Source organism: Acanthaster planci, linkage group LG12 (genome assembly GCF_054643075.1).
Source record: "Acanthaster planci isolate LZ-2023a linkage group LG12, COTS_SCS, whole genome shotgun sequence".
Taxonomy (NCBI): Eukaryota; Metazoa; Echinodermata; class Asteroidea; order Valvatida; family Acanthasteridae; genus Acanthaster; species Acanthaster planci.
In genome coordinates this window covers 1,601,851-1,629,067 of record NC_141788.1, presented here as the reverse complement: position 1 = coordinate 1,629,067, position 27,217 = coordinate 1,601,851, and the positions used below count along the sequence as shown (strand labels likewise).

At 41.4% G+C, this 27,217-nt stretch overlaps 1 protein-coding gene across 10 annotated transcripts in view; it reads left to right on the top strand.

Annotated features, from left to right (window-relative positions):
- LOC110982768 (adhesion G protein-coupled receptor L2-like) overlaps positions 1–27,217 on the top strand; it is a 58,674-nt gene that overhangs the window by 17,470 nt on the left and 13,987 nt on the right. For 7 of the 10 annotated variants that reach the window (XM_022241409.2, XM_087144371.1, XM_022241408.2 and 4 more), the window contains 16 exons: positions 6,757–7,135; positions 7,632–7,848; positions 9,107–9,216; positions 11,589–11,648; positions 11,989–12,228; positions 12,575–12,697; positions 16,858–16,967; positions 17,593–17,778; positions 18,047–18,230; positions 20,718–20,867; positions 21,902–22,136; positions 22,541–22,688; positions 23,302–23,405; positions 25,203–25,305; positions 25,681–25,834; positions 26,728–26,794. In XM_022241409.2, the coding sequence (XP_022097101.2) occupies positions 7,042–7,135; positions 7,632–7,848; positions 9,107–9,216; positions 11,589–11,648; positions 11,989–12,228; positions 12,575–12,697; positions 16,858–16,967; positions 17,593–17,778; positions 18,047–18,230; positions 20,718–20,867; positions 21,902–22,136; positions 22,541–22,688; positions 23,302–23,405; positions 25,203–25,305; positions 25,681–25,834; positions 26,728–26,794 (2,285 nt within the window). In that variant the 5' untranslated portion in view covers positions 6,757–7,041. Of the gene's footprint in view, positions 1–6,756; positions 7,136–7,631; positions 7,849–9,106; positions 9,217–10,242; positions 10,356–11,588; positions 11,649–11,988; positions 12,229–12,574; positions 12,698–16,857; positions 16,968–17,592; positions 17,779–18,046; positions 18,231–20,717; positions 20,868–21,901; positions 22,137–22,540; positions 22,689–23,301; positions 23,406–25,202; positions 25,306–25,680; positions 25,835–26,727; positions 26,795–27,217 lie in introns of those variants that run through there. The other 3 variants (XM_022241413.2, XM_022241411.2, XM_022241415.2) reach the window with 3 other exon arrangements.

Below are 27,217 nucleotides of genomic sequence, written 5' to 3'. Positions count from 1 at the left end.
AATTCTGTTCAAATTTCTGTAACAAAAGAACTTGGCCCCTGAACGCGGTGAATGCCCACCCACACCAGTGCAGGTACTTGTAAACCAGTACAACACGTTGTGTAGAAGAGTGTGTTCTGCATGATGGAAGACAGAAGTTTAAAATCCCTAGGGATTTTGAAAGCTTCAAATTTGGCAGTTATACTTGTAACTTGTTGGAAATTGTAAGGACACTATGAAGATGCTGTTTCAGTTACCGTAAATGTTTAAATGTGAAATCAAAAGATGGATGAGCTTCGTAGTATTACTACATTTGAGAGCAGAGTTCATTCCGCAATGAATCCTTTGTCTGCTCTTGGAAAGGGAACTTTTTTTCTGCTTAGTATAATAACGAAAATGAAACATGCAGGACAGTGATTGTTGTTTATGACTTTTTCAAAACTGAAAATAATTTTTACAGGAATAGAAACGAATGTTGTTGCACCTTTAACCTGCAGTTTAGTGTGTTCACTTGTTCGTAATTTCAATCAGCTACTGAAACCAGAAACTGTTGAAAATTTCACTTGCAACCTCTGTGTACTGCTGGCTAATACAGTATACTTAGCAATCATACCGTGGGACTGACTGTATGCATTGTATGTTAAATTCAGGATCTTTCCTTTGGCATTAGATTCGTAGCATCTTGGACTTTACACAGTGACTCATCGCTTCAAGCGTTGGTTGGCTGAGTCCAGTCCCAGTGCTGGCTGAAGCACGTTGGCAAACATGCCAGCATCTATGGCCAAACAAGGCGCCAGTCCAGTTAAAAGGTTATCAGACACCAGTTGGACTTTGCTGGGAGTTGTACCCAGGCCATTCATGACAAATCCCGTTTGGTTTGACTTGAGTCAGACCTGGAGGTGGCTTTTTTGCGAACTAAAAGCTGATTAGAAGCACCTACATTGTAAATCCATGTATAGAGAATCCCGACATTATGATACTAAATTTTATTTCAAAGATTTAAATTGCATTTAGACAAGATTTGAATTGACAGGTTTTACCTGCAAATTTATGATTGTGCTGATGTATTTTTTCACATCACAAGATATCCAGGTCCACCATCATGGTATTTTGGTCACTTCCAGACAGTGAATGAACTTGACAGGCTGTTGATGCTGCTAGCTGATGAACAGGAAATACCATCATCGGCCAAGTGCCTTAACTCAAATTCTTCAAAATCCCCGAGGAGATATATAAGGAGCTCTATCTGTGCTAAATATATTAAAAGATACGATGCACCCTAATTGGAGGAGATACTGGGTAGATCTGGGCATCATCTGGTTAATTCCAGATCTCTGGAGTTTCTCCTGTGAAGGACGACATGTGGACTTCAATTCAAGTTCCAATTTTTTGTCATTACAGTGGATGCTTGTCCACATGGGTGCTTCCACCAAATCAGCCCCTGAAAAAAAAATCGCATTCTGTCCCTTGTCTTGTCCATGTTGTTTTTTTTACATGTAAATAATGCATACTATCATGTATACATGCACGTACACCTGAACTTATTACTTTCGCAGTCTGCTATTCAGCCTCTAGATGTACAATGTATGAACAAGTCAAGATTTGAAAGTGAAATATTGTACTACCTGCAGTACAGGCACATGCTGCCGTGATCTGTGCGCTGTCTATTTTTCGTTCGTTCTCTTCCTTGTGGTTGCAGGCTGCAAGCTAATTGGTTCTTAGTTCACACGGTCTCATAAATACTGTCGAGAATGATGTCAATCATGAACCGGTGGTCATGTGACATGTGATAAACTGGGATGGATGGAAGACCTGATAAGGCGTTTGCAAGTCAGGGACGGTCAAGGAATCCCCTCTCTAGGGGCTTGGTCTCAGCCTAAAGAAGGGGGGAAGAGTGGCTGGAAAAGATTGTAATCTTGAGATGTGACTCAGGCCAAGGATTGTTGTGGCATTGGTTGGGGGAAACCAGGGATTTGACAATTAAAGTTTCATTGCATTCATATTTCATTGTGCTTTCAAATCTGAAGCTATCTGATAAAGTTCTCTTTGAATATGTAAAAAAAAACCCCAGAGTTTTATTGTCTGATCTTGCTTGTTTCAGGGCTTTCCAATTGTTGTGTCCTTGTTAATGTCTGTGCGTTTTACAGTTTTTGAGGATATTTTGTCATTTCTGTAAACATAATTGTGCTGTGCAGAGAAGAAATTCATATTGGGAAAAAAACATTGCTGTTCAGCAAGAAATTAAAAACAGAATTGATGGCGCCTTGCTCAGATATGTTGTACACAAATGTATTGGAAAGTGTGTGTGTACATATGCAAATATAAACTTTTTTAATGGTTCACATGTGCTGGTACATGCACCTGGTACATGTGCATGTACCTAATGTGCTATATTTAGTCTGACATCTTGTTTGTAATTCAAGCCAATCCAATGAGGAATGAAAGCTGTGCACAAAAAAGAAATTAAAGGACGGAACGTGAAATACAATGTACATGTATGCCAAATGGAATGCTGTCAACTTTCAGATCATAACTTAGAATGAAATGACTGCGTACGTGCAGTTCGTGTAACCTCTACACATGTACTTCCAGACAATCACAGATTTATCCCCTTATTTTTCACATTTGAGAAGCAGCAGGTGGTGGAACCAGTCTGATCTCTCCATGTGCACCCCTGTGGTCGAACCAGTCTGGTCTGTCTAGTCAGGCATCTCAGTGCACCCCTTCCCCTACCTTTTGAAACTTTCCAAAGAAGTATTTTTGTAGCATGAGTCACTCTGATTATCCAAGGTGTCGTTAACCTGTCTGTTGGTGTGGAAAGCTGACTCCATTCAGACAGAAAGGTAAATAAGAGCTGCAAATCTGGCAGTTTGAACTTTGCCACTCCCAAAGTGTATGTTTTTAGTCTCTAGCAGACTGTTTTTGTCTTTTGATATTAGCAGGTTCCTTAAATTTGACGTAACCATGGCAAAAGCCAAGACTTATTGGAACATGTTAGCCCTGGGTGGCATAATCTTGTCCCTTTGCCCTGGGTTAAATCGGATTGGGCAACAAAAGTACTCCCCCTGATATGACTGAAAGGATGAGTCACTGAAAAGGAATTTGAGCGCATGACCAGAATCAGAAGCTTGGTTTGGGGGCCATAAATATTGAGGCAAATTTATGAGGATGGAAACTTCACTTTGGCGCTTGGGTACTGTGTGTGGAGTTTTGCTGGAGTTTCATTTTCTGTGTTTGATCAAGGGCTGCATATCAATCCTAACTGACTTAGTTACATGTATTGTAAGTGCCCACTAATGTTTACCACATTATCTGCACTTAGTGGTGCCATCTGAAAAAGGACCATAAAATTTCCTCTTTTCAGCGGTCAGTTTTCCCAAATGATGATAAATGGCATGAGAGGCTACCAGTCTGCCCTCCCTGACATTCCTTCTAGCTGCAAATCACTCCTGGGTGACCTTCTTTTGTTCAATTGTTCTACCAGGAGAATTTTTAATGGGTTGATAAATAGTTGGTAGACTTTATGCATCTTCAGTTAGTTCATTGTGTATCAACCAAGACTGGATCTGCCTGGGATGCCAGTCTGAGCGTTTGTATTCATAGTCACTCTGGCCTTCATGAGTGAATGAGTTTGTTGAATGTGACCTAGTGAACCTTTTAGCTTGTGTGAGAAAGGGTGGTGTTGAATTTAATGAACCAACATCATCGTCATGAATGAAAACTTGTGTGGCATGAGAGAAAGGTCTACAGCATGCGAAATCCACTGCTGGATGCTCTTTCAATGCACATGTACATTTACTGCACATGTGCAAGTACAATCGGTGTGCCAGTAATGAGTGCAGAGCAGGACCAAGAAAGGGCGTAATGTCCTAGCAACAGTGGTTCCCTTGGTGGGAGCTGCACTTTGCTTGTTCCCCCCACAGTGGGTCGTTTCGACCGATGCTGACTGCAAATTCTACATGAACTGATTCAAGTAGCGCAGTCAAACTAGCCTCTTGAGGTGACCTACATGTACATAGATACGCATCTTTGAGGGAGGCATAGTACAAAATGAAGCAGTCAGCATGTACACATGTACGCGTACGGTGACTCAAACGTGACTACTTAGTTCTCACCAGCAGCGCACATACATGTGTACATGTAGTTATCCATTGGAATCCTCCAGCATTCCTGGACCCACATTTCTGCATGTCTGAACACCCAGGATGTTTATAAATAACAGGAAATCCTTTCCCCTATTTTGTAGACTTTTCATACATGTACAGTGTACATGTACTGGTGCTTCAAGAAGCAAAGGTGTCTGATTTACTCTGTAAGGATAAATCTCTTCCCTTTCTTGGCAGTGAATGAATCTCTTGATAATGGCCTGACTTCAGTTTGTACAGCGTCGCTTGAAGTGAGCATTTGAAGAAGCAACATATGCATGTCTGACCTGCATGGCAGGTGCATATGGGCGTAGTGTCTCCACAGTAGTACTGGTCCATAAATTTAACAGAACATATGGTTGTCTTTGGGTAGGTGTAAGCAAATTCTTGTTTTACTTTACTCAGTTACTGGATACATTACAGTTTTCTGGAGGGATTCCCTTTCAATTGCATACTGCATAAACAATTCTACCCTCTTGGATAGGAGACAGTTTAATTGGGAAATATGTTAGGTTAGTTTAGATTTCTGATTACACAGTTTCAAGAAGCAGTTGTTAAAGTGACGCCGTAGGTGTTATGACAAGTTTTTTGTACAGCATGCACCTGTAGCTATTACACCTTCAAGAGATATGGTTAACCCTAACAGACCTGAATTCTACATGTAGTGCGAAGTACTTGTACACATGTACAGGTACTAAGTAAACTGTAGCGTATATAGGGCTGTCACTTGTAAGAGGACATGACCTTATTGTTCTCTGAAGCCATACAACAATAGATACATGTGCATATAAGACAATGTACCATACGGTGCTATGGCACTAGGAATGCACAACTTTATTATTCTCTGTACGAGTAATAATGGAGAGTGGCCCTAGCCTGAAGTACCATAGTAAGGTACCGGTAATTTCTAGGGCTACATGTGCATGTAGGTCCTTCAGGCTCAAGACTACTACTTTGAATTGTACTGACATTGTTCCAGAGGGAACTTGTGGAACTTTTGGGAAGTGGTTTGTCTGACTCTGTGGAACTTAGTGTTGATCATCAACGCGTGACAACATCAGTTATGGTATCGTGTACATTGTACATGTGTAAGATTCTGACTATGGTTGTTTGAATTGGCGGTTTGGCATTCTAGATGTGTTTACTGAGATGTCATGCATGAATGCATGCTGTAAACAAGTCCTCTCCTCAAATACATGAAAGTACAGGTAGGGAAGTGAAGTAGGAAAGTGAAAGTATAATACATGTCCCCCCCCCCCGATACCTGTATGAAGGTGAATCCACTGGAAGGTTTTCACTCAGTTATACATGTACCTGTACTGATATTTGCTGGTCAAATTGAACAAACAAGTATTATGATTACTACTGTGTAAGAGAGCAGAATATATCTGACCTTAGTTTGACCTGGCTGCATTGCTGTTTTACTTGGATTACAAACATTACTTTTAAGTTTACATGTACTTGCAAGCTGGTCTTCCACATACATGTAAGTATTCTTGAAAGGGATAGGGGAAATCTATAGGATGATCTGTGAAGTGCTGTTTTGCAAATTGTCACTTGAATGTCGCCCTCAACAGACCACCTTTCTCTAAAAAACAATTCTAAAAACTGCCCTTACGTGCCCCTAACCGAGTGTAGCCCCAGAAAACCCCACTGCACACATTGTGCCTGTAGGTACCGGTACTCTGTGCCCTCTACATGGGATATTGTTTTACTAACATTTGTACCCTGAAACTTCATGTCAATGTAGTGATGTAAATGAACATGGCTCCAAATCCATTGACCAACATTTGTACCAACATTCACAAACTTCATGTCAGTGTAGTGATGTAAATGAACATGGCTCCAAATCCATCGTTCCTACACTGTACCATACATGTTCCCTCATTAAAACCCTTGTTTAATGTTTACTGGCCCACTACTGTAGCCAGTTTGGTAGGTGATAATTAGGGTAATACCCCTGTCTCACCCCAACCACCAATGGGCTTCTTTTGTGTCCTTAACCTGAATGGGGGGCAAAGTGGACTAATACCAGCCATTACTGGCACATGGAGATAACAAAAGCACCTGCCAACACAATGGAGCCTCCCTGTGGTTTATACCAAGCCTGGTCACAAGAAAGCACAGCATAAGGTCAAAAGGAGCAGGGTTCAATGTACATGAACATTACATATCACAAACAAAAAGTGAGAGTTGAAGGTATGTTGAGTAAACTGAGGTACACTTTCGGAGAAGTGAGTGGATAACTTTTCTTTTGACGAAATTGAAGTACATTTTTTTATGTATAGTGTATCATAACCTGTTTGTTATTGTACCGGTACAGTTTCACTCTCCAAGTTATATGTACATTGTTGCTTAAAAACACAGAAGTACCATTCCGGAAAAAATCCACCAAACAAAACCCCAACCATGATAATATGCACTTTTGTAATGTAAACATACCCCATACCAATAAATGTGGGGCCAAGCTTCACATTTGCTCAAATGCAGAATGTCTTCAGCCTTTTGATCTATGAAGTTTCTGTGACTTTTGAGCAGTGACCATGACGTGGGGGATCTAATCAAGCCCCTAAAGGATTACTGGCCAGGCCTTTAATTGGCTCCATCTCCTTTTTTTCCTTTATCTCTGCAGACATACACAGCCACAGCAATTGACTCGCTGTCCCGCTCAGGCTATATCTGAACCCTCGGCCACCTACCCTCGGATTACCCCTTGACCTGGTTTGGGAGACTCAATCACCGCCTCCCAGCCAGCGGGGGTAAATGCCAAGAAGGACGTCAGAAGGAGGGGGAAGTCACAATCAGGATCACAATCCCCTGTGCTACATGTGGGTAGCCTTCTAGTGGGACTTTCTGTAAACTGTTCATTGAAAAGTCCTGGCATTCAGGTGAGGAGGAGAAAGGAAATATTGCAAGGATGGCCGTCCGGCCCGAAGCAGGGAGGATCTTAATGTTTGGTAGAGTAGTCTGCTGGATGCTGGTGTTACTCCTTGCAGCTGAAAATGAAGCTGGTAAGTTGATCATTCCACTTCTCTTTGAAAGGGGGCCAGGGGTGCACATGTACAGTACTTGCCCTCCACATGCACCTTAAGGAGATGATGTGGTGTTGTACATGTATATGTATGCTTTGTACACATGCCCTGAGTTGAAGTGCGCCCTCACTGGCAAAAGAAAGCCAGATGGTACTACGTTTTCCAACCGTGAAGACCATATTCCAGCATAAATTTGTTGCATGTCCTCATCGTGCTCCGTGTCAAATGCACTTAAACTGCCACCTACCGCTACTTGTCTGTGGTGAGTTCGTACCAATGAAATGACAGTATCATTTTCATTTAAAAACACGCCCTCTTTTGTTCCCACTCGTAATTGATAGGAAGGGATAATAAAAAGAAAACGCTGGTGAATGCGTTTCTTGTGTCAAGGAGCTGTTAATTTACTATTCCCCAGTTTTTCATCCAACCCACATCACCAAGCAATTCATGATCATTACATCCTGTTTTCTTGAAGAGGGAATTACGGTACTAGAGAGAGTCAGGCGACAAGAGGTGCTTTACAGCAGCGTTTGCGAAGGCAGTACCATGAATCTTCGCTGTCTCTCCAGCGAGCACATCCTGATAATAGAGTCCGCCAACTTTGGCCGCACTGACACGGACACTTGCCCCAGGGGACCCAACAATGACACAGAGTGCATTCAGCCCAGCTCATTTGAAATTGTTGCAGAGAGGTATCTTGAAAGTTTTCTTTGCTTTTATTTATTTTTTTTTCTGTGCTTGTTTTACAAGTTTGACTAATATTGTACTGGGTTGCCCTTGTGTGAATAGTTTTTGTTTGTATTTAGGTGCCAATGTTTTCATACATACTGCTTGTGTGGTCCAGTCAGGAGAGACTGTTGGATATTTTTCCTTTTGTGTATATGATGAAATTATACAAGGACAAATCAAACAGTCTGGTAAGTCGCTGCTCCACAGTCTTTGAAATAGGGCCAGTTCATACTCCTGGTAAATGGGAAACCAAAACGTGTACGGCCAAATTTGCCTAGTGAGTTGCAGTGAGTTCATAAACATACTGGTCTACCGGCTGTTCAGCTGTGTGTTCCTCAGCATACATTTCTTGTCAGACTATAAATGGGGTTTTCCTATCAGCCCAACCATTTGGGAGGATTAGATGGGTTTACTTTTTGATCAGTTGTTGATTAAATGGGTAAAGAAATTGACAAACGGTATTCAAACTTGGAACTGCCAGGATGTCTTTCATTAATTGCATTCAAGAAAACATTGGTGCCAGATTATTCAAACACTAGTTAACAAAGTTGTCAGTTTTGGAATAACCCTCCTTGCTCCTTTGACCCTTTCTGCTGAAACTAATTTTCTTAAAAGGTCCAGGGTGATTATCCTTGTTTCAAATTTCTTAATTTCTACTTTCGATTGGAATTGCAACAGCTGGCAAACATGAATTCTGTGTATGATGCATAAATGAGCTCTGCTTTTCATTCATAATTTTTATCTCCTGTCGTCTCACAGCTTGTGAAACATGTTTGTACCAAAGGGATTGCATTTCAGGAATTTCTGTTTACTGTTCAGAGGGCATATCTGATTCATATTCTACCCTGTCGTCTACTGCTTAAAGTTTCTAGTGGTTTCATGACAAGTATTACATGTACCTTGCCAGTCAATCTATGCGATGAATGCAGGTGCCCACATTGTTCCATCACCACCATGACCCATGATCCCACTTTGTCACAGTCACCACAAAGTCCCATCACTGTCAGTGTTCATATGTTACACACCAACATCGTGTCCCCAAGTCACCTCATGATCAGCACAATGTATAATTCCTCACCTCGTTGACCCTTATCACCACTTCCCCATCAGAGTCTCCTTCACCGTTCATTAACACCTCTCCAAGTCGCCACTGTTTTCTCTCTCACCACCCTGACCTCCAGCCCATATTTTTGACCTCAAAAACAATCTTACTCTTTGTAGCTGCAATAACTGGAAAACATGCGCAATCCCCGCAAATACCGACGTCTTTGGCGACCCTTGCCCCGGCACTAGTAAATTTCTCGAAGTCTACCTGCGATGTGTTCCCAAGCGTAAGTATGGGACATCCTGCGACGGTGCATGGCCCGGACCGCAGGAGACAGCCTGGCTGTAGATAACGGTAGTGACAACTGTAGCGAGTGATGATGTACCCACAGTGTGCAGCATTTTTGACCCTACGTAAACTCTATTAATAAGAGCAATGACTGCATGAAAGCAAGCTTTCACAGCTTAAGCTACAGTACAACATGTTTATACATGTATGTGTGTGAGTACGGTACTAACTGACACTAATCCTCAGTCACTAATACCAATTTTTCCTCCCGCTCAGCCTATGACTTTCATGATTTGTTTACAATGTACGTGTAGAATTTGATTATGTGTGTTGTGTGATCTGTCATTCTAATTAATTAATAATCCATCATGTTTCACCAGGAATGTTTGTGAAATCAGTGCATTTACTTCTTGGACTGCATTACACTTGCATACCGAACAGCTCTCTCATTTCTTAAAATCTAATCAGCAACTTCTTTGTGCACTTCTTCATGTTCTTCTCCAAAAAAAAAAAGGGAAATTGACCAAAGTTCTTTGAATCTGAGGTTTGAAAATGTGCAATTTTTTTACCAACTACGGATTAAATTTAACGAAAAAAAAAAAGCCCAGTATACAAATCAGTACGGTACTTGATTTTATTACACAAAGTAGAGTTGTGGAAGCAAAATCAGGTTGATTTCTTTATAAGATCTCCCCTTCACCAATGCATTTTTTTGTCTGGCAAAACTCTTCCCCAAAACCTTTGCATAAAAGCTTATGGTCAGTATTGCAATAAATACCAAATAATGTCAGTGCGCTGGTGTGTTGCTAGCATCTGTTGCCAAGTTACCTCAATAACAATCAATCACACTTCAAGCAAAACCCAAAGTTCTCCAGTGTGGAAACATAAAGACCAGAGAGCAGTTAATTGCCCTGATGCTTGTCTCATCCTTTGCATTCACGTACCTACACCTGCCATACCCCTCATCATCGTAGCGTGTGACCTCATTGCATGTTCTTGTGTTTCTAACCTTTGTCTGCCTCAGATGCAGCAATAAAAAGCACTGTGCAGTTCCTGCAACAAACCAGATCTTTGGGAACCCATGTCCAGACATCTACAAATACTTAGAGGTGCAGTTTCAGTGCATCATGCCTCCTCGTAAGTACACACATTCCGGAGTCTGTTGTCATGGTAATAGACAAAAAAAGGTAGACACAATTATGTAACTCTTCCTATCCTAACCTCTTCAACATTTTGATATACATGTATATCGTAACTTCAAGAGTGTGCAAAGCAGTTGACCAGTCTGCAGTGACCAACATTAATTTGATGTTGCTACATTGTACTTCTCAACCAGAATACTTTGAGAAGTACAAACAGTTTTTGTGAATAAAATTTTTTTCCACGATGAAAGGGATACCAAATGATCAGTTATTACGATCAGCAGCCCAGGTGTTTTTTTTTCCATTTTCTTGCAGTTAATATTTCCTCCATATTTTAATCTGCCCTCAGCTTGTATCTTCTAGAAGTTGCTTCGACCTCCTGGTCTATTAAAAATAGAAAACTGAAACCCCCTTTTTATTTGATCTTGGAAAGCATGAAGAGTAAAGTTGAGTGAAGGGTTTGCTGATGACAGCACCGGTGCCCTTATTGAAGATGTGTGTGTGTGAATACCTAGACACCAAACCTAACAATTAATTGTCTCTCTAACGTCTTCTCCTTAATGCTTATGCATGCATCATGCTCACCCTGCTGGATTTGATGATAATGTTACATGCATGTGAAAACAGTTTGAAATGTGATATTCGAATAATGGTTCAACTTCAACAGTGCCATTTACTGAGGATGAAAACAGGCTTCAATTTAAATGTCATGTACTGTGTACATGGACATTAATGAACCATTCATTATGATGTACCTTGTGTAAAAAGTGCATATTTTATACAAATGTAAAAACACATTAAAAAAATGGTTGTGCCTTTTCATCTGCTTATTGTCATTTTATGCTGGAATGGAAAACCGTGAAGGCCTACATGTTACTTGATGATGGTCCAGACTTTTAGATTTTACTCATCTGTAAGCCAACTTAGTGGAATAAACTTGGTGCAATAAAACAAAGTCTTAATTAAGCTGTTTGAAATTGTCCAAATGGCCAAGCAGGTTACAATGGATGCATTTTTGTGTCTGTGCTTTTCTCTGAATTCTTGGAATGCTGGAGTGATGTGGGGATGCTAAGAGCAAACTACATTTGGAGAAATAATTGAATAATTCAGTACCTCGTACGGAGATGCCAAAAGAGTGTTTCCCGTGACTGTAGTGCTGACAGGATGAATTTGACTGACTGTGTTTCTTGTTCTTGCCTGTGATACTTATGTGTGCTGTTTTTCACAGGGGAATCACCCACAAGGATTACATATTTTCTTGTCACACTAGCTCAGCATCCCATTATGGGTAAATATTTTGTACCAATCCCCAAAAGTTCTCGTTCTGTAACCTGCTGTCAGTAAATGAAATTAAGAGAACTTTTTTCTGGTACTTGGGAATTCTTCAAGTTTAGAGCTCTTAAATTTGCACAAGTTGGCAGAGGGCCACATTTGTTTGAGGGTCATTAGAAGTGATATTTTTTATATCCTCTCTGTCAAAGAACTTGTCCATGACATGCAGTAAAAATGCACGTAAAGGGGTTATTTATCGTGAAATACACGAACATCTGGAAGACCGCCACTGCAGATGCATGTACCAGTAAATGAAATTAGAAAACCTCATCGAAAATAATTATTCGTTCCCATAGCAACCACCAGGCCGTCAACCACGACAACCATTCCACCACCTACAGTGGCAGTCAGCACGCCTTCTCCCACAGTGAGACCCACTCAGCGTCCCACCCAGATGTCCACTCAGAGACCCACTCAGATGCCAACCCAGAGCCCCACCCAGAGCCCCACTCAAATTCCAACCCAAATCTCCACCCAGAGTCCCACACAGAGCTCCACCCAGATGGTGACCACATCCAAAGTTGCTGCTCCAACGTGTAAGCTGCAACCTTTTTTATTTGACCTCTGTGAACCCAACATATTATTTCATCTGACCTATCAGGTTCTGCAATTTCACTGTTGAGATCACATGACAAGATTGTCGAACCAGTTAAAGTAGGTTAAACTTATTCGCAATTCTAATAAAAAACGTGGTGTACATTTAATGACTTTTTTGGTCAAACCGATGAAAGTGTTTTTATACACGTTTGAGTGGAACGTACACTTGAGTGTACTCATTTAGTACACTCAACATGTCAGCAACTTCTAAGCACAAATTATCTAAAATGAAAAGAGGAACTTGAAAGAAAAAACCTTCAACCTGTGTTTGTATTTTGTTTCCAGCAAAGCCAGTGCCTCCACTCACTAGCCTCGCCCTCTGCCCTGCGACCTTTCGGAGGGGAATCCAATGGCCTCAAATTCTGTCAGGATCACTCAGCAGACAACCCTGTCCCGAAGGAACTGTTGGTAGGCCTTTTTTTTGGTTTTTAATCAAGCTCTTTCAGGTGCTTTTAGAAGCAGGCATTCCTGCAGTCACCTCAAGTAATAGAGGGTTACAGTCTCATGCCTGTCTCTGACAATGATCATGTGTGCCTGAGTGTATACACAAAGGGTATCACTAGTGTGTCTCTTGGTCAAATTCATTTTGAGCATGTTTCTACATTGGTGTTGTGGTCTTAGCCCTAACAGCTCTGAATCCTCCAATTTTAATATGATTTTGTACACACACTAGGGAGTTAGGGTTAAGTTGGACGAATTCTGACAAAATTCATGACTGCGCAGAGAATTAGTAAATTCCATCCCTCTGAAATCCCTACATCACTGAAAAATCTTTGGGGTTTACAGAAATGTGCAAATTTCAGTATCAAGGAAGAGCAGATACTGGTGTGAGTTGCTCAAAGGTGGTCAGAGAATTCAGCAATCTGTTTGACTTACTGGAGTGCCAGATTTTTTGGGGTGTAAATTTGTCCAGCAATTTCCCTCTTCAAAATCTCTAGATTTTTCTGGAGACATATCAAATATTTCTTTCGCCAGCCTGTGACTTCAAAGTTTCACTTCGATGGAGGATCAAAGCTTTAGGATGACTGAGACCTTAAGCAAGGCGAGCTTGACAACTTGATGTAGACTAGCTTCAGAGAGCCACACCATGGCACTCAGGAAGCAGAAGGTTGTCTGGTTTTATCTGAGCGTTTGACCGGGTTCCTGGCAATTATCTTAGGGCAGGACTCATAGGTGCCTGATACATGTCAGACAGCATCCCCCCTTCCCCAAATTTCCATAGAACTGTAATAAAGTGTTCAAAACATGGGTACCCGTTGCTGTCTTTAGGATAGTAAAAGAGAGCAGGAATTCCTGATTTGAAGGTTCTATTTGTGACAGGAAGATTGGCTGTAGACAGCTTGAGGTATATGGTAATGGTACACATGCATACAGTACAGTAGCTTGTCTTGTCAGGTGTAGTTACATTAAAAAGGAAACAGTGTTCAAATTAAATTAGTAAATTACTGTCAAGAAAAGTCACTTACTTAATGAAGGCTGTTCCTGTGGGAAAGGTATACAGTTGACAGTTGCCTGAAAGAAGTCCCACTCCTCAAAACTATAAAAGACATGATTTTTTTTTCAGGTCTGGGGTACTGTCAAGTTTTAAAATACAGTTATACTGGATGTGTCACTAAATGTGTTTAGAAAAAGTAAGTATTAAACTTGACCAAGGGGCTGTCAAGGACATGCCATAAAGTTTAGTTCAAGGTCTGCGTGACAACTCCAGATGAAGTGTGAGAGATTAATTTATTTTCACTGTGAACCATTGAATCCCCCTACGTGCATATACATGTACATACTGGTACATACATGGACTGCAATCTGAAAATTAGTGTGAACTTCTACGGCAGGTTTCCTTGTGATGTAAATATATAGTACACTCAGGTCATCAGGCATTTTTGGCTCATTTATGACCTGGTTTTGCAGGAAATCTTCTAATAGGTTTCATTACAGGCCAGAGTTTGACCTCGGTCAGTGACCCCAGCTAATTACTCTCTCCTTTCCCCACGTGAGGATGGTGGCCTCAAATCTCGCATATTTGTCCTGAACCTTTTATGGTCGCTGATCACATCATGTGCGATGTGTATTTGTTTATTTCAAACATTTAACCCAAAAGGCAGGGAAAAAAACTTCCAGCGTTGGTTCTCCTTCACTGTTGCTTGAGTTTTATTGGAAAAATCCACACATACATTGTACTCAGGAAAGATGGACATCAAAAATCAAACCAATCCTAATGCCCTGTTAAAACAACTGAACCTGGTGAATTTGAACCTGTACAAATAGGATCTTGCTAAGCCATATCGAGTTATCAGTACATCATTGTGTCCAAGAATGGCTGCATGTCACACTAAGAGTTACTGTTCGGAATTAACTGTTGACAGCCCCTCCTGAAACCACCGTGGGAAAAATCAGAGGAAGTCATTGTGAATTTTCTTTCGTTGTTTCCACTTTCATTCCCTGTCTGTTATCAGTCACATTCCATGATTAATCAAGGAAAAAAGTACAGGTTATTACTCCCAAATTTACAGTATAGCAAAACTGAAGTAATTATTATTTTTATTTTTTCGTCACTTTTGTTTTCATTTTTTTTTTATCAAAACTGACTTTTTTTCTTTGTAGATGTCATCCTGCTCTTCTTTGTTGATGTCACTTGACATTTTTACTGTTTTTCCCCATGACTGTCTGATTTAAACTCTTGGAATTGCCAACTCGAGTGTCCTAGGTTTTCCAGGTTAAAACCTGACGTCAGTTGCGGCCTTGCTCCACTTTCCTTCTGACTGAAAGTGATCGGCATCATCTGCAAAACAACTCAACCTAATCCGTCCAACATGTTTGTTGCATAAAATCATTCTTCAAGATCTGTCCAGTTGGGGGGGGGATATATTTTTGATTCATTTTTGTGTATGAACATCATACTTGTACAGTCCATGCTTTTATAGCCTGTTACCTCAGTTTAATACTGTACATATGTACGTGTATGGAGCCATGGAGCTTGATTTCTACTGGCTAGTTCTGCTTTGAAGTTTAACACTGCCATACACGCACATGTACATGGATGAGCTACTTTTACGAGTAATCTGAGGACCATGTGAACTATTTAGAACACAGTTTTTCAGTTTAATTAATACCCAATCATGCCGAAGACTAAAAGTGAACCCGTGCACAAATTTGTAACATTGCAGCAGATTCACATGTGAATGCAGGGCAACTGTAACGACCTTTCTACATGTACATGTCCATGTACATGTAGGGCACATGTACATGTACATGTAGGGCACATGTACATGCACATGTAGGCCTACATTGTATAATACTGGCTTAAGTTTGCTCTCCAGTGGGTGAAGTTCACACACACACACACATACACCTGTGTCTACATGTAAATGTACATACACACAACATGAACATGTACGCGTACATGTTTTGTTGTTATTTAATCGGTTGACATTGTTGAAAGATCTGGTAAAAAAGGGGGGGAAATGTAACATGAGGTGGATCCTTGTTTGAAATTAAACCAGCCCCAGTTTGTAATACAATCTACTGGATAAAACAAAAATAACACTTGGAGTGGAATAATGGACTTAAAAGATTGGGTTCCTAATTGACAGGTTCTTTGGCAGTGAATGATTGCTGTATGCATGTGCTACAGGTCTCTGTGGGAGCATAGCTTCTATGAAATGAGATCCAGAGCTACATGGGTATGCCTGGGTTTGGTATGCTAGTGCCTGCCAGAAAGAAGTGGCCTTAACAGCTGGGGAACCTGCATGCCATACTGGGACTTGCAGCCTGGAATGAACTAAGTCACCGGCAAAATTGAACAAAGGGGCACTTGGCTGCATCTATTGGCCTGGCCCAAATTCTCTGCCTCCCACTCTGAGGCTTGATATATTCCTTCCTTACTTTTGACCTTTTTGTGTCTGTGCTGACCTCAGAGGTTAAAGGTCAATTGCCAGCCATATTCATCCCCATCACTGTGATGGAGTTGGCACCTGTTCCCCACCAGAGTTGCATTCTTTAGGGAGACAGTAATGCCTTTTCAAGGTGCTCCTCTGAGGATTTCAGCACACTCTTTGATTTGTTGCACATATGCTAAAAATGTGGAACTCTAGGGCGGTTTTGGTTTGTGCTTTTTGTCATGTTTGTTTGTATCAATTGTGGGTAACATGCCTTCACAGTGATGTTAACAGCAGGGCCCAATTTCTGAGTGCTTCTTGGCACGAAGATTTATGCTAACAGAGGCTTCATGTACCTCAGGAAGAGGTTAAGCAGTAAGGTTGGCAAAAGGCAACCTTGATACCTCAGAGGAAAAATTTGGCAAAGTTGAAATCTCTCTGTGCTTGTTACTGTAAGCACAACCACACAAAGTACCACCATGAAGTAGTGCCGAAGGTTAGCTATTTTTTTCTGCTATAGCAAGTATAACTTTTCTGCTAAGCGGGTTTATGAAATTAGGCAGCAATTTATAGTTATATTCACAATTGAATATAATTCTTCATCAACCCATGAAGAATGTTGGTACGTTCTTGTTATTGCTTAATATCAACATGTGCAAGCACTTGATGGATTTTTGTGATGTTTCCATTCAGGTAGAGGGGCTGAGTGGCACTGTGAAGGGAGGCCAGCCATGTGGATTCCAGAATCTGGGCCGGATCTCAGTCGCTGTGTGTCTGAATGGGCGGAAGATATAGAAGACAAGGTAAGAGCTTGTTTGGCAGAAAGTCGTCCGGTGGCAAAAAGGCACAGAGATGCGAGCCTTCCCACAGATGCACAGATGCAGGGTGAATGACATTGTTAACGTTTAGACTTCCAGTGCCGTGTTCATCGTGCTCATTTGCAGACATGGGACACAGATTTCCAACTAGTCTGTGAGGGACCATTTCTGCCCCCCTCCCCCGTCCCCAGTGAACATCAGGGAAAGACTAATCATGCTTGGTAACCAGTTGGTTCTGAGCAGAATTAGTGGTAAACACTCACGTCATCGTCAGGAGAAGATAAAGAGCTTTTGTTCCTCCCAAAGTGGACCTGCCTGGGTATCCACCCAGGAAAGTTTCATAGTGTCGGAGGAAAAAAAGGTGGGGTGGGTGATTGGATGGAAAGATGGCCGGACTGCTAGTGCCCTGCTGTTCATTTGGGTGTAGAAAGATATACATGTCCCCTTCCCCTGATATCTAAATGATGGCTTTAGCCTCGCCATTTACTTTTAGATCCTTCTCTTTTGGAAAATTTACACCGACGTACATGTAGTTGGGCCCCCCTTTAAAATTATTCCACCGCCACTGCTTACATCAACATGAATATTCATGTCATTGTGCTATATTCAGCTGGATGTGTCTGCCAGTGAGATCTCTGAAGTCATTGCCAGCGCGGTAGAGAACAATAAAAAGATCTACGGTGGGGATCTGGTGGTTGTCACTGACTTGATGATGGATTCCGTTGGGAAGTTGAAGGAGGAACTTGCAGGCTTGAACAACACCCAGAAGTTTGAAATGGCTGAGACAGTCACAAAGGTACAGTAGGGTGATATTTCTCTCTACATAGATAAATTAAATTTGTACTAAAATCATGAATTTGAAGAAAATTGTGTTCCTTGTCAAAAATTTTAAATAGCGTAGCTCTTCGTAGGTTAGGTTTAAGTTTTCCTTGGTAAAGTTAAGTTTGCATGGTATCCGGGAAATACACAAGTCATAGTTCCAGTTGAATCTTATGGTTTGTATCATTTTTCTCTGGAAATGCTCTTTTGACAACTGACAGCATTTCTTGTTTTGGTTTCTGTAGAACTATGTCAAGATAGGGAGCACTGTTCTTGGGGGCTCCAAGCTGGAGTCTTGGCAGGACTTACCAGGAGCAAAGAAGACCAAGACTGCCACCAGTCTGTTGTCATCCATCGAGGAGACCGGTTTTGTGCTGGCTGAGAATCTGGGCACCCGTAACACCTTGACGAGTGAGGAAGGCAATGTTGGTAAGATGCAGGAGTTGATTTTAATATTGTTCATTTGCCCTTCTCTGATGCTATCACAAAAAATATGTGCTAGAGCTTGTGAGAGAAATTTACAAATTTGCTGATTTGAACCCACGGCCTCCAGCATAGTCTTAACCTCTCCATTGTATAGCTAGCCAAAGCCAGCTAGCTGGTTCACATCTGAGTAGTGGAAGCATTGTAGGGATTTTGAATTTTACGGGCAAACACGTTACTGAGTTGACCTTTCTTTTGTGGAAAATTCTGAGACACATTAGTGCCGTCTGCATAGAATACCAAAGGTGAATCTGGTGAAGACAGAAGTCAACATAGCCTGTCTAGTTAGCAGCTTTTCCAGTTTGGGGGAATGCAGATCTTTTACGTAGACCTACTTCCTTTAGCACTTGAAGTTTAAATGGTTTATGGTGGTTTTTAGAGTTCAATTGAATGACAACAGTTGTCAAAATTTGTTCAGTTGAATGAACATTTGTTCAGAAAAAGTTCAAAGACCCAGTCGACACTTGAATATGCTGAGGTCATTATTTCCCTCAGTTAAGAGAAGATACATGTACATGTACGTTGTCTGCCTGATTCTTGGAAGTGCAGATTTCTTGCAAACTTTGTTAAATCGTATTTCCGGCTGAGCTGCTCCATGGATGTTATTGCTGAGGTTTACATGTACCGGTACATGCTTGTCCAAAATGATCTTTTTTTAGATCTCTGGAAATCCTGCTTTAAATGAGAAATCCTTAACTAGCGGTGCCTATGCTGTTACTTTCCAGATATGAAACTTGTTCCTGGAATTTGTTAATTGTTTTTGGTTTAAGTCTTAATGCAAGGTATTCTAAGATTTGGCTTAAAGGATTACCAATTTAAAAAGGTTGAAACTGTCCACTTTGTGGTTGGAATGATCAAAGAGAGCTACATATACATGTAGATCAAGTCTTCTGGTTCTGGGAATGTGGGTAAAGGGCTCAGAACCTACAAAGTCTGCCCCTATTAATCTTACGGTGTACAGAATTTGCACCAGGAATAAATATTAACCCTAACTCCCTAGGGTGTGTGCAAAATCGTTCTAAAATTGGAGGAGATTCAGGGCTGTTAGGGTTAAAGATCTGGTTTGGAGAAAAGTTTGATGAATCCAATTATTCGGAGTTCATAATTCTTTCAATTTGAAGACTTTAAAAAAAAATGGATCTGTGCAGATAAAGAGTTACTTTGAGACGGTAAGAGGAATCATTAAAGCATGTCTTCTATTTCGGCTATGACTGGAACAGACAGCCTTTCATAAAAATGTGTTTGTTAAATCAAAATTGACAAGTTGGGAGGAGTATACATGTACCTTTGAATTGCCCTCTTCCTGATAAGAGTTACTAATCAACGTAGTAAGCTCAACCCTGCCTTTCATCCTTCCTAGTGTAACTTCCAGAATGCTTTAATTTGATGTACTGGGGTATTTAGAATGATTAAGGTGGGTCATGTCCATCCTGGAGAAAGCACTTGTCATGGTCTTTCACCTGAGATACATGTAGGCATGCACTCTGGCAAGTCTCTGCACTCTTGTGGTCAAAGAGCATTGGGTAATTCCAGAAATTAGGGGTCCAAAAGTGTGACATTTTCGTGTCCCTGTTCCATCTGACCTTTGTCATTTGACTTGGAAATATACACTGGAATTGGTTTCAAACTATTACTATTTGTTTGGCAGGTAATTTGCAGTAATTCATCACTCTTAGAAATTAGGAAATGTTTTCAGAACTTAACAAATCATATGTCAGATGTGACAGGGACACGAAAAAAATGGACCCCTAATTTCTGGAATTACCCATTTACATGTATTTGAAAATGGACCTAAACCCTCTGCACAAGACGGGTGCATGTGCAGACAGGTCGTAATTCTGGTTGTGTAGCACAGAGAATGTGCCATAGGGCTTGGGTGGACTCGGGGATAGTGCCTGTCCAAAATGACTAGAAGGGTAAGGCTAACAAGTTTGTTTCTATCTGGACTAATTTGTGTCCAGGAAGACTTTATCTGCCCTCGTTAAGTTAATTGGCAACTTACCGGAGCCGAACCGGCTCGAGATGTAAAAGCTTTAAATATGAGGCCTCTGGAAACGTCCCCATGTTGAAAGAGGTGAGGCAGGAAATATCAATGCATCTTTGGCTCGGGATTAGGAACATGTCGGTTGTTGAAGGAAGAGTCGTGAATGGAAAAGTGAAGGAAAGCTCAAATGCTCATGTTTTGTTGTACATGTACTAGCCTCAGGTCTATTCCAAAGGTTCTTAAGTTCATACTAATAAAGTAATATTAGTAGATGTGATATATTTATTTATTTATATCTGATCATTCATTATAAACTAATATGTGATTTATTTTTATCAGCACTCAAAGTGTACTTTGATTTGTGGTTATTTTAGATGTACTGCATTGCTCAACATTACTTCTTATGCTCATTGGCTAAAGTAATAATTAATTGCTTCCTTTTGCTGCAGTTTTGAATGTGGTGGTTCAAGATGCATCCAAGGGTGATCTCAAGGACATTTCCTTCCCTCGTCCATCTCAGCTGACATCCAGTGAGTGGCAAGACATCACTGACTCGATCTCCATCCCCGAGGCCAGCTTGAAGGACAGAAGCAAAGACGGTAAGACATGGATTCACATGCCTGAAATGCAGAGACAGGTTCTAACTGTAAAAAATGGCTTGCCGTAAGTCGTTCATAGACTAATCCAAAAAGACACCATAACTCCATGACCCCTTCTCCCCACTGTGTACATGTATTCTGAAAGTTTAAGGCGCAGTTGCAATTCGGCAAGTCACAACATCCTGTATGCTGATTGAAGAGACACTTAATGCCCACCCATGACCTCACTGCTAGCATGGTATTACATGTAAGTCACGATTACATGTGCATGTATAGCTTCAAATTCTGGTCACAGGATTAGTCGTTGTGGGCTAGCAATGATCCAGCTGTCTACCCAGGAAGTGATGATTCCTTTTGAACTTTGTCAAAAAAGGTAACATTGTCCTGCAGGCTTTTCAAATGTCATGTTGTCTGATTATTCAGATAACCAGTCTATAACTGCTGAGGAGGCAACTGTTTTCTTAGCAGTGCCTGTTTGACACTTTTGTGATGATTTACCTGTTTACATCGTGTTGAGAAAACTCTGTCAGAAATCAATTAAAGCTGAGCAACCAACAGAAACTGCAGACTTCTTGACACGATGGTTGGAAAGTTTGCAAATCAAAAGTCAGACCACCTGTCATTTCGCTCCTTGCAGAATTTCAAAAAAGATTCTTCTGTGATCAAAATGTATTCTGTCCACAGGGGCATCGCCAGGATTGTTTTCCAGGGTTGGATTGACGTAAAGCATTTTTTGTGGGGAGTGAGAGGGATAAGGCACTCATTGTATAAACTGAAAAACCATTCACCATGGAAGATGGGTTCAATTTGGAGGGGTTTTGAAGCATATTCTTGATTGTGATCCCCTTCCATCTCAGTTTTTCATTTCTTTCATTTTTTTTTTATTTTGCAAATTGTTTTTTCTGGGGAGGGGAAGGGGGGCGAGTGCCCATGTCTTTTCCAACATTAAGCTTAGTTAAAAGCCAGTAGAAGAACGAGAACTCAAAGTGGTCAAAGATGGATCTGAATCTGATTTGAATTCTTTTTGTCCTCAGGCCTGTCAAAAGTGGTCTTCTTGGCTTACAACAATCTGGGCAGCCTTCTGGAGTCCAGCAGCTTTGGTAATGACCAGGAGCAGGACCTCTATGTGGTCAATTCACGCATCCTGTCCGCCTCCATCGGTGACCCTCGGGCCTCGTCCGATCTCTCCCAGCCAGCCACTATCATCTTCGAGCACATCAATGCCAACTTTTCTAAGCCTGTGTGCTCCTTCTGGAAATTTATGAATAGGTGGGAATTTTATGATAGTTCTTTCAAGTTTTTAAGTTGTGGTTTGTTTTGTACCTTTCATTTTGAATGGTGTCTTGGCTCACAGAATTAAGTTATCTAGTGTTCTAGAATGTTAAAGATGAAACTCTAGTTTGGGAAGAGAGCTCTTATTTTGTAATTAATTGGATGTCACTTTCAGTGGAATCAGTGTTTTACGTAACATTCTGGTCTTGGAAGAATGTTAATGACAAGGGTCAGCCAAGTACCAGGAAGCTTTCAGGAAAACAGTACACTTTATGGTGTGAAGTCTCATTCCGCAGTCCATGTGAAATGATTTTGTTGTTTTTTATGACTTCAGAAGTCCATCTTGGAGAGCACATAGAATTTTTCTTTGACGTTTTTTGTTGTTTTCTTATGACTGACAGCACCGGCAGCTCTGTCCATGCGGACAGCATAACTGGTGAGTGGTCGGACACCGGCTGCACCATGACAGATACCAACGCCACCCACACCACCTGTTCCTGCACCCATCTGACCAACTTTGCCATCCTCATGAACACCAAAGGCACCCCAGTAAGTTTCTGGGTCAGATTTTTCCTGGTGTTGTCTGTCAGCAGCCCGGGAACTCTTCGAGAATTTAGAAAAGCTGGAGAGATATGAAGCCTGCTGACTGCAATAGAATTATGACTTCTTCCTCACTCATTGCAAGCAGATTACATCAATGCATTTCATTAACCCTAATAGTCCTCAGTCCTCCAGCAGGTGAAGGATTGAGGAGTGTTAGGGTTAATATGCGGATTGAAATACTCAGTGTGCACTAATTGTGGAAACATACATGATCTATTGGCTTTTTAATGAGTAATAAAAGAAGAACAGTAGAATCAGTAATGACGTGGCCTCTTATCCTTTGAACATGACACAGGTTGATGCGAATATGACTGATTTTTCATGACACTGTAGTTGACAATCCCTTGCAGACATTTAAAAATGTGCCAGTGAAACTCCGAAGTGTGCCAACGGAAGTAGAAAAATTAACAAACCAAGAGTCAGCAGCTTGAGTCCCGAACACACTTGGCCTGCCAAAAAGCTGAGTAGCAGGCCTGGTATTTACACCAGTTGCCATGGAAACATTTCTCTAATGATTATCAACTTCCCTCCGTCTCCTCCCTTTTCCTCTTCTCTCCAGATTCCCCACGGGGATGCGTTTGCACTCTCCATCATCACCTACATTGGCTTCATCGTCTCCTGCATCTGTCTGTTGTTGGCTTTCATAACGTTTGCCTATTTCCAGTGAGTAACAGCCCGGTCCCATGTTTGTCCTTTTCAGACTTTCGAAACTCCTGTGGAATTTTTTTTTTTTTCTTCTGATTGGAAAACGGAGTGAGTTGAATGTGATTTAGGCCTTAAAAAAAATTCATTCACAGCCCTTTGGAAGGTCAAGTTGTTTGTCCTCCGGGGGTAAAATTTTGAAAACGGAACTGTATGCTGTGATTATTAGGTAACATGCTTCAAGGATGTCCCAGTTTTCAGCACAATTTCCTCAGCACCCTGAAAAAAGAGAGCGCTGTTGCCTATCTGGTTTAAGTTTTGGCTCAAGGAAAAACCGTTGGAATGCTATGCTTGTATGTCCATTTTGTTATGGCAGTCAAAAATTTCCTCTGTTTGTGTTATGCTTTGCAAGCATCTACTGCTCATGTACGTGCATGTCGGGTTGGATGAGCTCCAACTCCGCTATTCCATCCGTGAATCTACCCGTAGCCTGCCAACCTGCGCTGCTCTCAACACCACCAAGGGCCTGGGCCTGATTGCTGTATCATACCGCCCCCAGGCCTGAGGAAACATGGCGGATGTTGACGTCAATTAAACCCACTGTACCCCCAACCCTATTCTGGACTGAGTACATGTACCGCTCCAAACTCCCGTCCCTGTCTGAAGCCAGATCTCAACTGTTTGGATTGTACAGGACGTTCACTGTTTCTTGTGAAAGCAAGGCATTTGAAGCCTGGATCACATTAGGACACTGTTAATTAAACATTCTTTGTGGTAGGATTGGTTACTTCACCGGGGGTAGCCAAGCCAGTCGCTTTGAGTTTTATAGGTTTTTCTTTGAACATTTGCACCCAGTCTGTGGTGATAAAAAGAAAGGTTAGGCCAACACGTGGTTGCCATTGCACTGTGTGTCCGGTTGCTGCACAAAGTGTTTTGGTTTGTACACATGCAAATGAAAAAATAATGGCTATGCATTGATATTTGCCACCTGAGAGTTGAACTTTAAACCACACATTATCAATCTGCCCATCACGGGGCATCTATACCAAATGAGTTGATTTATAGACTCCCACTAACTGTAAAAGCTGTTTCCCCGACTTTGCTGATGTTTTTACTTTTCAAATTGGTTCCAACTCAAAGATCCATTGACTTGCAAGGAAAGAAAAATCTGTTCAAATGTCTAAAAACTTGTTAACCCTCCCTTAAATATCCTCGCAAGTACGAGTACAATTAAGTTACACCTAGGGAAATGTCACGAAGGGTTGAACCTAGCAACGAGACGTCCTACATGTAGGTGCCTGTAAGACCTCTCCTTGCTGTTACTTTGGTTGAGGGCTCGTGGCAGAGCAACCACATCCTGAACGTGTTTGCCTGACCTGTTTCTCCGTCGGGCTACACGGTTCAGTGCTTCTGAAATGGGGTCAGAAATGGCTGTCCCCCTAATCTTAGCACTTGGTTGATCTGCTATTTTTTACCCTGGAAATTTGAGCAAGGCTTAGGAGGTTGTGGTTAATAAAACTCCATTTGCCAGGCTTTTTTAGGTTGTCTAAATTCATTGAACAATCTAGAGTGTGTAGGAAAGATGACATGTCAACAAGTAATGACATGGTGAATAATGCACCAAAACCAACAACTTTATCTCTTTTATTAGGAGCAAGAGAAATCCTCGCTGAAGTATGTTATTTAACCTCTGACTCAGTTTATTAGGGATCGGTGTTTAATAATTAAACTGTTCATGAAGATAAAATGAACATATATTTCTTCTCCGTTATTTGTTCTATCATTGTATCAAAGTCACTTCCCTTTTTTGTGCTACAGAAATTTGCAGAACGATCGCAACACGATTCACAAGAACCTTTGCATCTGTCTTTTCATTGCTGAGATTGTCTTCATGGCCGGCATTGATCAAGCATCACGAGGGGTGAGAAAGTACTTAAGACCTAAGAGAAAGGCTTGGCTGGACCTACATGTGTGGTTAACCCAGCAGTTGACTGACGTCACTTTGATGTGGGACTGCATGTACATTGTATTTTCGGTGGATCCTGATTTGGGCTGAAAATAAGGGATTTACTGACATCTGTTATTTGTTTATCTTTTTGGTTCCTGTTTTTGGTTTCTCAGGTTTAGGAAGTTGAAAAGTTAATACCTTTGTAGATTTGCTAGTGTTTTGTTTGGCTGTCAAACAGTCTTTGTTTTGTTGTGGAGTTCAGACGGAAAAGATAGCATGGAATGGTCGTAGTTGGAGATTCATTCTCGTGATTACTGATAATGGGCATGATTGCACCTGTTCTTGCAGGCAATGTGCACAGTAGTGGCCCTGTTTCTTCATTACTTCTTCTTGGCTGCATTTGCCTGGATGTGTCTAGAGGGAATCCAGTTGTACGTTATGCTGGTGGAGGTCTTTGAAGCAGAGAGCTCCAGACGGAAGTACTACTATCCATTTGGATATGGTGAGTGGACCAACTGGACTAGGCTGGGTTGGGCTGGGTTGAACTGATCTGGGCAAGGTTCATTTGGGCTGGGCTTGGCTGGATTGTTCTCCCCTGGGCTGAACTGGACTGGATTGGGATGAACTGATCTGGGCTAGGCTAGTTTGGGCTGGGCTGGACTGGGTTTGACTCGGTTGTGCTAAACTGGGCTGGACTGGGATGAACTGAACTGGGCTAGGCTAACTTGAGCCAGCCTGTGCTGGGTTGATCTTGGCTGATCTGGGCGTGGTAGGGTACAAGTAACATGTAGTTTTTGCATAGCTAATGTAAACATGGTCATGATTGGGCTGGGCCAAGTTTAAATTATTAAAAGAATGTTTTTAATGTAATTGCAGATTTTAATACAGCAAATACCACAGCAGATATTTGGTTAAGCTTTTGACACAGTTGGCCGCTTTGTATAGGCTGCTTGCAACAAGATGTCTTCCAAATAAAAAGTCATGGACAAGAAACTCACAATAAATCTTGTACAATTTGATGGCAGAATGAACTCATTACTGCTGACTGATGGTGGAGTTTGATTGATCACGGCCAACACAAACCAACTCCCTTCCCTTTCTCATCACTAACCTTCCATCCTGCATTCATTACGATGACAGGAGTGTGGCCTCCCCGCTCCCTTGGCTTTGTCTTTGGACCAGAAGGTCGGTGGGTTCAACTCTTGGGAGAAGAACCTTCCGTTCTGCCATTTTTTCCCTCGGCAGATAATGTTTCGGGTGCGCTTTTCTGAAAGTGAAAACTGGGCTAGTCAAATGTTCTGCTTAAAGCAGCGCACCAACGACAGAGCATGTAGACTTCACATGGTTTGTGTAATTGGAATTTTATTTTGACAAGGTTTGTCACTCTAACCGCAGGTCTGCCATTGTTAGTGGTTGGTATAGCAGCAGCAATTGACATCGGCAGCTATGGAACCGAGGAATAGTAAGTTTTTCTCACAGCCTTGAGCCCTGTGTGCAAGCATGTGTGGTTAGTCCGTCTTTCTTAGTCATGGTGTGAGCAGTGATTTAATTATTGTTCAACCTTTATCCTGGTGATTATTCCTCAAGACACTTTTGACCATTTCATTTGGGCCAAGTTATTTTACTTAATGTTCAAAACATTAATCTTGCAACCAATTTCATGCCTACTTTATCCTCGACTGACCCCCAGTTGGATTTGAGATCCAGCAGATGTGAAGTTGTTCCTGCCAATTTACATTCATTTCCCTTATGCAATCATGTCATGCAATCATGCATGTAGTTTTAATAAGTACAAATAAGATTTGACCTCTTGCCCTATACAGCTTGGCCACTTCAAAATTGAGCGATCTTCCCCGTAGCTATTTGGTCATCCTAGATAAGAGAC